A 15473-nucleotide genomic window follows, 5' to 3' on the forward strand; every position below is an offset into this window, starting at 1 on the left:
ACAAGTATTAATTTTGCATGCCTTCGTGACTTTACTACTTTTAGGTATTTAATATTGTCAATTTGTATTATATATATATATTAATTTTTTATTATTATTTCGTTTCTTACTACGTGACGACGATGACGAATTTTGTTGTAATAGTGAATATTACAACAAAATTCGTCATCGTCGTCATCTGTATCGACAGCATTTATCAATTGCAGCCCTGCGCTTACACAAAGGGCACCTGCGCGTACCCTATTGGCAGGTGGGAGAGAGAGCGCAATATCGCTGTCGCGTTCTGAAAATTTATGGCCAAGTCTGCAGTGAAAAAATGATCTTACTATAGTGATGCAACAGACGTTTGCTTCTGCCGCAACTGCGGAAATTTCACACGCGTTTTCACATTTATTTCCGGTTCTGCTTTCGTAACTTTATAACGGAACTTTAATCGTAAGTTTACAACGTTTGCGACAAATTACATTGCTAGCGCAAATTGCTTGGCGGTAGAGCGGGTTTTTAGCAGTTTTGTTTTGTGTTAAATGCAATTATGAAACCAATAACAAGCCCTATTTAGAACTGTTTCGTTGAGATCTTTATAGTATTTATATTTCCGTTTCTGCGAAGATGTTCTTTTACATTTGTTTTTATTATTTCCGATATGACACTTTCATTGCATCACGATAACGCAGAATTAGTATAGGACACCGTTGACACACGGCATCCTTTTACATGTTGCGAGCGAGATACTCGTACAATTTTTGATATTTCTATGGACAAACCGCTGTAGACATCAATAAGTGTGTCCTGACTTGAAAATAACTACGTTTATTTGTATGAAATAATTTGTATTTAATGGTCATGCTTAGTACACTACTAAAATATGAGGTGTCAGCATAATAATCAACGATTGTATTTATCATTCTAGTGTTAGACCCAGACCCGGGCGTAGTACTGTCAGTCTTAATGAGACCATCGATGGTATCAGTGGGACACGTATGCGCTCTTGCATTACATTTGCGTCAGCCACTGGACCACCCACGACCGCCGCCTGCTCAGCGACATGAAATTGTTGATACCAAGTGAGCGTAGCATTCTGTTCAATATTACCAGAAAATACCAGTTGAAATAAATTCTCTATTGAATGTTCCAATGTCCGGTCCTGGGCTCCCTGCATTGCAGTGTCATAAAAGCAACAAATCATTTATCGACATCCTCCTGTATTTTTTCCTTTAATTTGAACAATTCATAAAAATAAACTGGCTGTTCTTGACACGTCTTCAGAAAGTCACAAATTCGTTTATGGACAATGTAGATAATATCTTATCGGTTGATATTCAAAATTTGCTATTTACGAGGTTTAAAACTATAGTGAAACAAAAACATTACAATAAACGTTTCTGCGTACTAGAATGACAAAAGCCCATGGTAATGACCTGTTTAGCTCTTGCAGGTTGTCCTGATCTATCACATTTGAAATAAATATTGTAAATGATAAAAGTTACAAAATCTTTGTTTATAAAGAGCAACCCCTAGAGTTTCTTACTCATTTCTCTCAAGGGAATCTGCCTTATTAATGAGTAGTAGAGTTTAATCAATGTGACGATTTCAAATGTAATTTGCTTACCTATGAAATAATGATTGTTTCAGTTTTGAGTTTAATTTTTTAAACATTTGCCATTGTTGTGGAAATGGGCCGTTATACTAAAAAAAATATATCGCACGTGAAACCGAATACTGTCGTAACTCAAAATGATGAAATTGAGAAAACGCAAAAACGAAAAAAAAATTTTTTTTAATACTGAATGAATCTTATTGACTATAATTGCATTATTTTCGTTTATACATAATAATTAGTTATCTACTTATAATGGAAAATATTAATTTATTGGTTCCATTCAGTAATTTTTAAGTTTATTGAATGTTACGATGTTTTACTACCATGGTATTCAATTATTTTGTGTGAAATTACTCCACTAGTTTGTTATAATTATTATAGCAAAGATCAAAACACTAATAAGAAAAATTTATTCGATCCGGCTGGATTCGAAACAGCACCTTTAGGCCATCCGTGCCAGATGCTCTGCCAATTAAACCATGAAACGAACCAGCAGACCTTAGGAATGTTTGTATGTGATTATTGCAGATCTTTATTTTTTGGTTTGTAACGACTTTTTTGCCGTAGTACTATCTGTGAGAAATTTATTTCTTCACTCAGACCCTTCAGTAATTTTTTGACCTTTCAAATCGTGTTTTCTCAATTTCATATTTTTTTAGTGATGACAATATTTTCTGTCACCAGCGGTATGTTGTTACGGCGGCAGACACATTAGAGGGACTGTTCTTCGTAACAAGCACTGCACATGAGGAGCTAATCGTCGCCTTACTTTCTCAAACTCGTATCTTATAAAGAGGGATTATTCAGGAGATGACAAATTTTTCTATTTATTTTAAATTTCGTATCGTGGGTGTTAATTTGAATAGATTACTTTAAGAATAGGTGAAAGCCAGTATGTGAATATGAAGGAAACGTGATGTGAATCAACCTGCATAATTTGTATATACAATAATTTTTTTGCATTTCAGTACCATTGTACTTTAAGATATGAGTGTGAGAAAGTAAGGCGACGTAATGGTATAATCAGAAGGCACTTGCTGTAACCATAGATATAGAAAAAAAGCGGAGACGACGGAACACAATTTTAAAATTTAACAAAATTAAACTTACATTCACTTGAATAAGAGTTATATTACAATATTTCAGTATTTTATTCATCCTGGTTCAGCCATTCACCAACAGGTGGCGTTTTAGTAAAAATACTTCTAGTATATAATAGCTAACTATTACACGTTAGATGGCGCTGAAACTCATTTTTCGTTACACTAAGAACTCACGGAGCGGTTTTCACCCACGTCTGCCGCGGGACCGCGGCATCTGTAGAATGTAACAGTTCAAGTATGTAAAATTAGTAGCACATTTCACGGCGCGTTTTACGCCTGTAGTGGTGACGGTTGTTCGAGGTTGCCGCGGCGGGGTACTACTAGAACCGCGCAGGACGCGATGACCTGCGCGCTTGGCGGCCGTCGTCACCCGCACACTTTGACGGTCGGTTCAGGCGCAATGTGGTGCGACCGCAATAACCGCGCGACTTGCAATTAACTTCCACTAACTTCGCGGTCCGTTCCACAATCGCAACGGTTTCGTGCCCGCAACCGCGGCAGCTATGTGCCCGCACAAACTTGCAGGGTCGTAAGTATTGAAATAAAACCGTTGTCTAAATGCACCGGCGGGCGCGAATGGAAACCGCTCCGTGAATTCTTAACCTAATTAACCTTAAACTGACGCTACTCAACGAGCGATGTGGTGCTACCTAATCGATAGTTGGAAACCATGTGGCTGTTTTTAATATTAAAAAAAAATATTCCATTTTCATACTATATCTACACTGGTACTGGTTTATTGTTAAATTAATATATTAATATAAATTATTATTATTTTCTTAATGGCGGCCACTAGGCTTGGACCAGTGCCAGTTTTATAAGAATAATATAAAAAATATGGCGATCGTCGCCAGTGTCAATTTTCCATTATACGTTACCACGGGTTGCTGAAGCTGTCACTGTGAAGAGTAAACTCGAACCATCAACGAATTAAATTATGTTGTTCGTTATTAAGGATTTATGTAATTTTCTATAATTGTTTCTAATTTATTTTGCATGCACATGTAAAATAAAGCCCATTTTATTTTATTTATTTTTTAAATGCATTTGCTATGGAAATTGAAACAAAGTCAGAAATAGTAATAAGAAAACCAATCTTTCGATTTTCCTGCAGCTTCAATCCAACCTTCTTTTATTTTAAACTCATTGGAAAAACTTAAAAATTAAAAATACTCTACGTTTAATCTACGAGTACAATGGAATTTAAATATCTAAAACGCATAAATTTTTCTTCAAGCAACAGCAACATCCAAACTGACATGAAATTGAAACTGTGATGTGAAATTGAAACCGAAATATGAGTTGTGTTAAAGTTACTCGAAATAAAATGTTTAGTAATAATTATAAATATATATATATATGAACATGAATATATATATATATGACGTGAATGCTTTTCGCTTCGATATTTTATGGACTTTGATTACAAAAATCATAGTAAGAAATTAAAACATTTCAGTAAAAATGTATTGTCGATAAACATCAGTCTTCGTAAATGAACATCACTATATTTGAGTGTAGAAATTTATATATATATATATATATGTCTTATCTTATCTATCTATCTTAAATCTACATAGGTTTGTCTGAGTGTTGCAATTACTCTTATAAAAAACACGAATTAATAATAAAATTGACGAAGGTCAAATAAAAAAATCTTATTCACTAAAATAATTCTCGCCATCGAGCTTGAATCGCCAACAACGCAGAAAACCGGTCCCGCTTCCAACGCCAGCGAACATACTGGCTGCTTAATTAGAATAATACCAACGTTAATTTATTTTTTATTTATTTTTTTTTTTATTAAATGCGTTTTATTTTTATTTCATTAATTTTGTGTATATTCCTCCTAGTAATATATATTTGTATATTATTTGACTATAATTTTAATTTTTAATTTCTAACTGGTGATACATAATATTAGGAAAAGAAATATTTTTTTAGAGTATACTTTATATTTTTTGGGTTCACTTGTTTTTTAAGATGCAATAGTAACTTATTTAACAATCTAGGAACCAGGTAATCGATTGTACGCTTTCCATAAAAATTACGAGCTCCTATAGTCATGAATTCTTTAAAATTTTGATTGAAATTAAAAAAAGTTTTCCGTTAATAAAAGCATATTGATTCTTTCTTGTACTGGTAGTACTTTGCAATAATATAAAAAAATTATATCATCATCTTTAAATTTTTCTTTAATTTTAAAAGGCACAAGTTGTTTGAGGATTCTGAGTTGAAGACTATAAATCCGATCAATATACGTTTTAAATGTACGCCCATAGCTGCTTAGACCGTAACATATAATACTCTCAGCTAATGCTTTATATAGTTGCAATCTTACGGTGAATGGCACTTTTCTCTTTAATAGGTACAGTTTAGCCATTATTGCTCTTAATTTTGTGCAAATATAATCAAAGTGAGGACCCCAATTAAAGCGGTTATCGATAGTCATACCGAGGTAAGTGTGGTGAGCTACCTGTTCTATGGGTTTGCAACTACAAGCTGGTGGATTGTCATGCAAGCACTGATGATCATGTGCAATCATTTGGTTAATCACCGCGTTATTGTGGCTGGAGTGTATATGAAGCCATTTAGTTTTGTCGGCGTTAATAACCAAGCCGGCATCGTGAGACCATTTGCAAATTGACGTAAAATCATTCTGGAGATTTTCCAAAGCAGTTGCAGCGTTCAGGTCATCCGATATTAGACACGTGTCATCTGCAAATTGAAACACTGTGCAGTTTTCTATGACGTTATTAATATCGTTAACATATATCAGGTAATGTAATGGGCCCAAAACTGAGCCTTGAGCAGTGCCCTCCGTAACGCTGACTGCATCACTGCAAGCACTACCTATTCTAACACAATAACTACGCTCACGAAGATAATCCTCACACCATCGAAGCAATGTCCCTCTGACCCCACTATTGTCAAGTTTTTCGATAAGTGTACTATGACGCAAAGTATCAAACGCCTTGCTGTAGTCTTGAAAACTACCAGCACGTGTTTTTTATTATTAAGGCAGTTGTTTACGTAATCAGTAAATCTTGACAAAAGCTGAGTCGTACTTTTATTGGACCTAAAACCATACTGCTTTTCCGAAAGTACATCATATTTGCCATAAAAGTTATGTATTTCATTACATATATATTTTTCAATAATTTTATCCAGGATAGGCAAGATGGTAATAGGTAGGTAATTGCCATATTCCGCTTTACTCCCTTTTTTGTAAATAGGCCTCACTATCCCCTCCTTAAGTTCCTTAGGATATTTGCCAGTCCAAATACTCGCGTTAATTAAGTTAACAATAGCCAGAGTAATCTTTTCAGCAATTTAATATCCATAGGCCTGATTGCGTCTTTTCCCGCTGATTTATTAATGTTAATATTTTTAATACTATTATGAATATTATATTATTAATCCTTTCGCAGATCTCAGACTGATCACAACAACACCTCGTCTAACGACCCGACACCCTGGCTTGTGGATTTTATTACAAAATTATCCCCCCCTTTTGTTCCTTCAGAAGCTCCTACCGTTATAAACACCTCCTTGTCATCTCCTGACAGTATGAATGCCCCCTTCTCTTTTGAAGAACTAAGCTGTGCTTTGGACCATTTAAGGGATTCGGCGCCGGGTGCGGACGGCATTCCCTATTCGTTTATTACCAGGTCCTCTAATCCTACCAAAATTTTTTTTTTGAATATTATAAACACAATTTTTGAATCTGGCATAGTCCCTATTTCATGGAAAACCCAAATTATCATTCCAATCATAAAACCTGGGAAAGACCCATCTAATGCAAACTCGTATCGACCTATCGCCCTATCATCTGTTTTAGCTAAAATCATGGAACACCTAATAAAAAACCGTCTGGAATGGATAGTAGAGAGCAAGGGATTGTTACCCAGAAGCCAGTTTGGCTTCCGAAAAGGCATGGGCACTATGGACAGCCTAAGCATTTTTTCATCAGATGTTCGACTAGCCCTCTCCGAGGGAAAACACGTCATAGGTGTGTTCTTAGACATAACATCAGCTTATGATAACGTGAACCTTCCACTACTCTGGCAGAAGATGCTCAATCTGTGTATTCCTGTGAAGATGATCAATGTCATTTACAACATGTTTATGGGTCGCTCTATCGCAGTGCGTGTTAACGGTTCCACAACCCCCTCCCGTATGGTCTGGAACGGCTTGCCTCAAGGTTCCGTTCTTAGCCCTCTCCTTTTCAGCTTGTACACGTCTGACCTCGGCACTTCAGTCAATTGCTTCTGCAAAATCTTGCAATATGCAGACGATATCGCCCTGTACGCTTGTTCCAAATCTTTTTCAGATACTGAAAGACGCCTCAACTCTGCCCTTTTTTACCTAGACTCTTGGCTTACCGATCACGGCCTCTCTCTTTCAGCTAACAAAAGCACAGCTGTCGTTTTTTCCCGCAAGAGACGCCTCCCTGAAACTGAAATACATGTTAATGGGGAAATCATAGAACTGAGGGAAAAAGTAAAATTTTTAGGCATTATTCTGGACTCAAAATTATCTGGCATCCACCACCTCAACTATATTTGTCAAAAAGCTGAAAAAAGCATAAATGTCCTACGTGCACTTTCTGGTGTTCGTTGGGGATCACATCCGTATAACCAAAAGCTCCTGTACAACGCAATCATTAGAAGTCATTTTGATTATGGCGGCTTCCTTCTGGAACCATGCAACAAAATAGCCTTGGCTAAGATGGACAGAATCCAGGCAAGATGCCTGAGAATAATCACAGGTACCATGAAATCCTCACCAACAAACGCTCTTCAAGTCGAATGTCTGGAGCCCCCTCTACATCTACGTAGACAATTCCTTGCTAATAGATTCCTCTTCAAGATCTTTCAATATTCTTCTCACCCTTTGCTTCCCGTATTGCAATCCTTGTCGGAGATTATCCCTTCCTCCAATTATTGGTCACACAAGAAACCCCCCCTTCTTATCAACAGTTTTAACAAAATTTCCAATCTCCCATTCCCTATTTACCAAAATTATATGAACCCGTTGTTTGAAACTGATTTTAAATGTTTAACGTTTCGCCCAACAGTCTATCTTAGTTTTGGCATCATGAAAGATACCCCTGGAGCAAACCAAGTCTTCAACGATATAGTTGAGAGAGAATGGCATGACTGGACTACTGTTTTTACCGACGCTTCAAAATTACACGAACATGGCGACTTGGGAGCCGCGGTTTGGTTCCCCAAGTTCAATGTCGTACTCAGTTTTAAATCCCCCTATCTGAATTCGGTCTTTTCGGGAGAGGCAATTGCAATACTCGAAGCCATTTTATATATTGAGTCCCATAAAATTAATAAATGTTTGGTTTTCTCAGACTCACTAAGTTGCCTCCAAGACATTATTAAGCTACCGTTTCATTCCAAAGACAATTTCTCCATCACCCTCCAAATTAAGGAAGCTCTGTACCGATGTCATTGTGCGGGAATTGAGGTAACTCTGGCCTGGATTCCCGGTCACACTGGGATCAGTGGCAACGAAGCAGTAGACGCCTTTGCAAAGGATGCGACAAGAATTGGCGTGTGCAAATACTGTAAGTGCTTTCCCAGAGATCTGCTCGCCATGACTAAACCCCAAATGCTAGCCTCCTGGTCGGTCCTTTGGCAGGAATCACGACAAACTGTTGGTAGACACTATGGTAATCTCCAACCAAATCTACCCACTAAACCCTGGTTTTTTAAACGTCGCGATTTGCCTAAAAACATCACTTCCACTATTATTCGTTTGCGCTTAGGCCATGTTTGCACACCTGTATTTTTGCGTAAAATCAGAGTTCGAGATCACTCTCTGTGCGAGTGCGGCCTAGAAGACGGTACCTTGGAACACATTTTTTTCAATTGTCCTAATATTGCTGTTCCACTTTATAACTTACTTTCTCCAAAATTCCCCCGCCCCGTTAACATAAACAACCTCTTAACTTTAGTGTTCTCCCCCCCATATTGTTACTCTATGTAAATTTATCCACTTAAATAACATATATTTATAAATATTGTTTTGCTGTTTTGTTTTACATTCTCAACTGAGTACTCCCGTAGTCCAACTTACCAACACCGGTTAATGTCCTATTAGAGCTTAGCGAAAATTTTTTTTTGGTTTCGTTTTTTTTTCTTTCAACTGTGACATTGGCAAAATCATCAGTTCTCATATTGATGGAGCCATAAAAATAAAAAGTGAAGTGAATATTATGGGGTTTCGCCTTTTTAATGTACATAGATATATTGCTTGAACTTGTGGGGTTACGTAATAATAATTTGTTGCAGTTTGGTAATATATTTTGTACAGACTCTTTTGAAACAGCTTGCGAAGTTATTCGCAATATCGATTTCATTGATAGTACTGGATTTCAATACTTTTAGTATTACATCGTCTAGGGAGTCAGATATTCTACCTGTTAGCGAATTGAGGATTTGCCATACCTTTTTTGTGTCATTCTTAGAGTCATAAATCATTTTCCTATAGTAACAATTCCTTGACTTATCTACTAATTTATTGGTTTTATTACGAAGTCTATTATATTCTACTAGGAGTACCTTATTATTGCTATCCTTTTTTAATTCTGTGTATTTTCTGTCCTTTTCTCTTATAAGTTTAGTAATTTTAGAGTCAACCCAAATTTCTTTACTACGTTTCGAATTTTTTAATTGTACTGTGGATTTTTGATAACACTCTGTAATTTTCGATTGAATATAATTATAGATTGTATTAGGACGCAACATATGGCTGGTTGGTTCCCAATCTATAGATTGTAGCTCCCGTCTCAAAATAGTATTATTAAATCTAGTAGTTATTTTGGGTGCAGCCTGTATGTTGCCCGTCCCTATGCACGTGACAACAGTCAAGCGATGATCAGCCAGTACAGTCCCGAGCGCAGCACAGTATGTGTCTTGAAGACGGGATCGAACGAATAAGTGATCGATATAAGTTTTTGAAATTTTATGTAACTTAGATTCAATTCTAGTGTAATCTGTGATCCCGCATTTAAGACCACACTCATACATCATGTCTAAATACTGATTACGTATGCTATCCATTAACCTAAGGTCAATATTGAAATCTCCTAGTATAATTTGGTCATCGGAAGGATATTGGTGCAGTGTACATTGTAATTCTCTAAGATTTTTTTTTCTGTTTGTAGAAGGAGGCCTGTATATCCCACATATGTAAAGTATGGTGTTATTAATAATAATCTTTCCCAATAAAATTTCATAGTTACTAGTTGCTACGGAAATAGAATGAAAGTTATGTATTTTAGATACATAAATAATAATTCCACGTCCTCTTTGTTTTTTTCGTAAATTAGTGTACATATTATAACCGGGTAGTTCGAAGAGTGATTTAACACTATCTGATATATTGACCTCTGATAATACTATCACATCAATACTTTGGGAACAACTATTTACTAGGTGCAAAAGCTTTGAAAAAATTTTTATAATAGACCTAATATTAACGTGAATACAAGTAAAACTACGTGAACTCTTAGGAATACAATTCCAATAATCGGCTAAATCAATACAGTTTTTAATTTCTGAAATGTTATCATTGTACTCGTATGAAGCCATTGATAAACAATTAAATATACCTTCAATTTTATACGTACCGATAGGACTTAAGACTTTAATTTAGACAAATCACTTTCACATCTCACAATAAGTACCTTTTCGTTATCGTTCTTTCTTGCCAACACTTTACCTTCTTTGCACCAGACGTATTTGTACACACCATTGAGTTCTTGTTTACTTTTCCATAGGAGATTTTTATTGAAAGGAGTGAGCATTTCTCTTGCGTATATTCTACCGTCCATGTGATTGGTGATAGTTGGTAACAAATCTTTAAGTGTAATTGTGGCTTCCTTAGTAGCTTGTAACCATATTGACTTCGTACACTCATATATTAATGTAACTTGTAAAAGATCTGGTTTTCCTGCGCGTGGCGGCACTCGCCTGGCTTTTAAAATTTGAGATGCCTCACAACGGTTCTTCTCCGAATTGATTTTCACACTTATATTACGAGTTATGGATTGAATGTTTTCTTGTTGCTGAAACGGCACACCCACAATCTCAATTGTATTACATATTTGTTTTTGATCAACTTCGTTCATACGTTGCTCTAAGGCATTGACCCTGTTTTCAAGATTTACAGATTTGTTTACCAACTCCACATTCTTTTTTTCTAAATTCTTAATCTTCTGCTTAAATACCTGCATTGTTTCAAGGCACTCATCAACTTTATCACTTAAATACTGAACTGTCCTATTAGTTTCGCTCAGCTGTTTTTTCAATAGTTTACCAATTTGTACCTGCAAGTCGTCCATGAATTTTTTAACATCAACAGTTACAACCCACTTTACTTCACCATCCTCTTCCTCTTCGTCATCTTCAGGAATCACGAATGAACTTCTCCTAGTACTGCTATTAGCGCAGTCGTTGCAAGGCCATTCCATGTTATCAGCTGCGCGTAACGCCGTAAGTTGTTTAGCTGTAAGCCCTGCACATTCGGTCTTCGCATGTACCGTAATTGCACACTTGTTGCATTCTAGGCCTGGAGGTTTCTTAGTAATACTTTTATCACATATAGAACACTTCTGCATTTTGAGGGTAGATGAAACTAAAATTAACGCGACAGAATAATACGTGCTGTTCATACGAACGTCGAGCGAGAAGTGAACAAAACGAAAATATGGAGACAAAAAGAAAACATTGAATAATAATAGAAATAGTAGCTAATGTAAAAAATAAAAAATAGTAAAAATGCAAATAGCCGGTGGAATGTTATCTCACTGGTTTTAAAATTTTTGTTTTCACTCCAATTTTTACAAGGTGTATCGCTACAACTTGGCATTTTCACGTTTTACGAGAGATCTTGTATACAACGATCGCCAAGTCACTGTGGCGATGTTTGTAGGTGTGTCACCTCGATATGGTCATTTTGATCATGTCGAGGCGACGCGAACCACGCCCCCATACCATATCTCCCCTTTTTTTCTATATCTATGGCTGTAACTAAGATCTCGAGTCCGTTAAATAGACAGCACAGGATCACAGTTATCAATATTTGGTTGAGTTCTATATTTGAGTTTGATTTAAATCATTATGTTTCTTCTAGCACCAGCAGCAGCACAGCATCAAGTTGGACACTCGAACAACTCGGGTCAGAAGGGCCATCGGCGTCAAATGATTCTGGATCGGAAGGTGTCGCTGAGGGAGCGGATGTGGCTCGAGAACTTGCTGCTTTAGCCTTAGTTCGCGCGCAATTACCAAGGGCTGCCGCGCAACTGGTTAAGGCCTTACCCAAACCTGCACCAGAAATCGCGCAGCCCTTGCAACAGATATTACAGGTAAGTACCACATTTTGTATTATAAGTAGATATTTGCGGTGGTAGCCTAAGCCTGAAAATACACGTCCGATTTTTCCATGGCATGGAAGGCGTTCGTACCATATATTTATTTGAACACTCAATACGCATCCGATCCCATAATCGATCCTAAATTGCTGTCGGAATTGCGCCGAGGCGTTTACGATTTTGTTGCCGGTCCGATTGTCGACGACCTTATTTTTTCTTTCGCGACTAAACGAGCAAATATGCAGTGAGTACAGTAATTCGTCGTCCATCTTATCTTTCTGTTCCATATGCGATCAATACCTTCGCGCTGATAACTTTGAAACGACTACGTTCGGAAAAAATGTGACAAAAGAATCGGATGTGTGAATGAATACGATCAGATAATGGGAACCGACTATCAGACATGAAATCTGACGTATATTCTTAGGCTAATGGTTTGACCTACCGCCTATCAAGCAGAGTTTTTCGTAATGTATGTGCGAAATTTAATTTGAAATTTACCATGAGCTTTTCGATGAAGAAAACTTCGTGAAGAAACCCGTCTGCAAAGCCTCGTATGATGTATGTAAAGTTCCCAATTCACATTTGGCTCGCATGAGAACTACAGCCCAAGCCCTCCCATTATGAGAGAAAGCCTGTTCCCAGCAGTAGGACTCTATATAATAATAATAAAATCGTGGAATATCTCAACACTTTATTATATTTAGTTTTATTAATAAGAGCTAATATTTCTTTTTATTAACTAGTAAAAATAAATATAAGCTGTACACAGTGTTTAATAACAATAGTGGTGTGAGATAAAAAGGTCTGTAGCTCAGCACAATAGAGGAGTGTTTCACAACGCCGATATTCTGCTACAGCCTGTCATGCTCATATAAAGAAGAACTAACACACATTATCATTCTAGTTCTAAGATTTCAAGCCGATTATTAGATACTTACCACACACATGAATCGTTATAAAGATTTTTTGCATTATTATAACACACAGACTACACAACGCCATTCATCAGTGGCGTATGCGCTGCGCGCCTCGCAGCGTGCCTCGCAGCGTGTCTCGCAGCGTTTATTCTAAAATAACTTGTATAATTTACTTAGACAACTTCAAACACTTTGTAAATCAACCAAGTCGTTAGTCTAAATTAACAATAAAAATATGATTAGCCTTAACGGATAATCTTTGCTCTCGTCACCAATTTACATAAATCATGGGTTATCCCATATCTGATGCCTGATAAATCTAGATCAAATCAACCAAGCAAAAAATGTCATTAGGTAATTTTATTTTTGCAGCTAGCAGCTCTTCTTCAATGTCGCAATCATGCGCTAATAGACGTGGAAACAGCATTAGAAGCTGCTGAAGGTCAAAATACTGACAACATTGGGCGAAAACAACTTGTTCCAGTCTCCATGATTGGAGGCAAGCGAACACCTACAGCCAAACAAAAGCCAAAATCAATTCCAAAGGTGAAGGAAGTGCAATTGAAAGTGTTCAATCAGGTCGAATGTGATAGTGCTAGTGATTTGCCAAATTTGGATCCATTACGACTTAGAACAGAGTGACTAAGGAGGAAAATTATGTTGTATAGCTATTATCATTGAGACTTGCGACTCTAATGAGGTAAAGCGCGTCACACATGTAAGTCACTCTTACAGTCTTGAATAGAAATATGATATTATGAAATATGTATATAAGAATAATATTTATGGTTCATGTTTATTTTTAATTGTTTCCACAGCCTTTTTCCATCTACTAGAAACCGTGAATTCCATTCACATTCAGTACTGTATATATAAAACATATCTAGCAAATGGAGAATATACGATGTTGGTATTTTTTAAATTCTTTTCGTTAAGAAATGGGCAAAGGTTTAATTCATACTAATCGACTATGAACAGGCAACCGGTATTTTGACAACTTTACATGATGAAGAAAAAATCATTTATATAGCATCTGTAGGGCTAGCACGACCGAGCGCGACTTGCGCGAGAGCGACATAAAGCGCGGGATTTCTATGCGAGAATAACAGTATCTCGCGCCTTATGTCGCTCTCGCGCCAGCCGCGCCCTATTGTGCTAGCCCTACTGGTTTATTAAATAAAAATACGTAGTGTACATACATACATGTGTAACAAAAATATTTAAAAACTACATATTTTTATTTAATAAACGAGATGCTATATAAATGACGTAAACATTTTGTTTCTTCACCTCTAAAGTTGTCAAAATTGAGCTAGTACCGATGGCCAGTCACAGTCGTAATGTTAGTTATGTTTCTGCTTATCACACGGAAGTATTAGTGTTAAACACTATGACATGTTGATAATGATTGGTCGTAGTTTCTAATTGAAAATGGACTGTTAATATAATTTAAACCCTTTTGGATTTTAGTATCAGTAGAGCTCCTTGTGAAAGAGTTCGGCCAGGGAAGTACTGCAGCTTACCTATTTCTGCCGCCAGGCAGTAATGTAAGCAAGAGTAAGGGTGCTGACAAAGAGGACAATCTTAAATTGGCGCATTCCTACTTACCCCCGCACATTTATGATGTTTTGTTTGTTATTAAGAGATAATTATTATTAATCAAGTTACTCCGAATTTTCGTATAGGTGAACAATGTCATAAAAACATGAATTCTGACTCTTTCACAGCTTCCCTTGGGAAGCAACAGTGAGGGCTCGGCATTTATTATATATAGATTTTGAAGTGAATTTACCCATTCAAATCATTCTAATTCTTCATTGAAATCGAGTTAAGACTTGGCTAAACAAATAGATAATGTACCCTTAGTGGCAATGCTCAGAAGTAGGTTAAAATGTATCAAGTGTGCTTATATCTGTTTTTATAACTGATTTGATAGCTCTAAAAAGACCATCTACTTCATTCTCTATCAGAAGACAATTAATAATAAAAATGACAATACTTTGCTAATTTTCAAATTAGTTTCAAATAATGTGTAAGACATTTTTTGTTTTGTGATATCTGAGAAATATTTATATAATTCTACGTAAAAGTATTGTTATGTGCGTATTCCACAAATCATAGCCAGCTAAGCTGGTCAATATTGCCATATTATAATGTATAAAAAAATTATTAGATATTTAAAAAACTGACCTCCAAAGTTTGATTATTGATTTTTTAATTTAAATTACAAATATTTGTCAAATTTTATTGGAATCAGTTAGTGCAATGTGCGCGAAACCGGATTTTTCCCCTAGTTTACCACCCTTAGAGGTGGAATGTTTTGTTCAAAATGGAGGTATCCTCTTTCCAACAACAAAAATAATCATCGAAATCGGTGCACAATTTAAAAGTAAACCGGAGTAATCTCGTAACATACAAACAAAAAGTCGGTTGATAATGTATGCACAAATCAATTCGCA

The 15473-nt window shown here is 36.3% G+C and overlaps 1 protein-coding gene and 1 long non-coding RNA gene across 4 annotated transcripts; one reads left to right on the top strand and one right to left on the bottom strand.

Moving 5' to 3' along the window:
* Positions 1–395: 395 nt before the first annotated feature.
* On the top strand, positions 396–14001 carry LOC113238470. Of its 3 annotated transcripts, XR_003311100.1 has the most exons (5): positions 396–435; positions 911–1064; positions 11857–12088; positions 13387–13732; positions 13833–14001. XR_003311100.1 is itself a non-coding variant. In XM_026475295.1 (4 exons), the coding sequence occupies exons 2-4, from the start codon at positions 949–951 to the stop codon at positions 13654–13656; spliced, it is 618 nt and encodes a 205-aa protein (XP_026331080.1). In that variant the 5' UTR covers positions 396–435; positions 911–948; the 3' UTR covers positions 13657–14001. The 3 variants fall into 3 exon arrangements, 2 of the variants coding, with proteins under 2 accessions (XP_026331080.1, XP_026331081.1); XM_026475295.1 differs by having other exon boundaries at positions 13387–14001; XM_026475296.1 differs by having other exon boundaries at positions 11863–12088; positions 13387–14001.
* On the bottom strand, positions 6426–8525 carry LOC113238472. The gene is made up of 3 exons (XR_003311101.1): positions 7493–8525; positions 7304–7401; positions 6426–7162 (listed from the first exon to the last, which is right to left on the bottom strand). It is a non-coding gene; the product is annotated as an uncharacterized LOC113238472 (long non-coding RNA).
* Positions 14002–15473: the final 1472 nt, after the last annotated feature.

This window comes from Hyposmocoma kahamanoa, unplaced genomic scaffold (genome assembly GCF_003589595.1).
Source record: "Hyposmocoma kahamanoa isolate Upper Pololo Valley unplaced genomic scaffold, ASM358959v1 96068, whole genome shotgun sequence".
Taxonomy (NCBI): domain Eukaryota; kingdom Metazoa; phylum Arthropoda; class Insecta; order Lepidoptera; family Cosmopterigidae; genus Hyposmocoma; species Hyposmocoma kahamanoa.

Bases quoted from the DNA above. Each gene is read 5' to 3' on its own strand.
- LOC113238470 (XM_026475295.1), top strand. From the start codon at position 949: ATGAGACCATCGATGGTATCAGTGGGACACGTATGCGCTCTTGCATTA. The intron at 1,065-11,856 runs GTGAGCGTAGCA...TGTTTCTTCTAG, and splicing joins CATGAAATTGTTGATACCAA to CACCAGCAGCAGCACAGCAT. The intron at 12,089-13,386 runs GTAAGTACCACA...TTATTTTTGCAG, and splicing joins CCTTGCAACAGATATTACAG to CTAGCAGCTCTTCTTCAATG.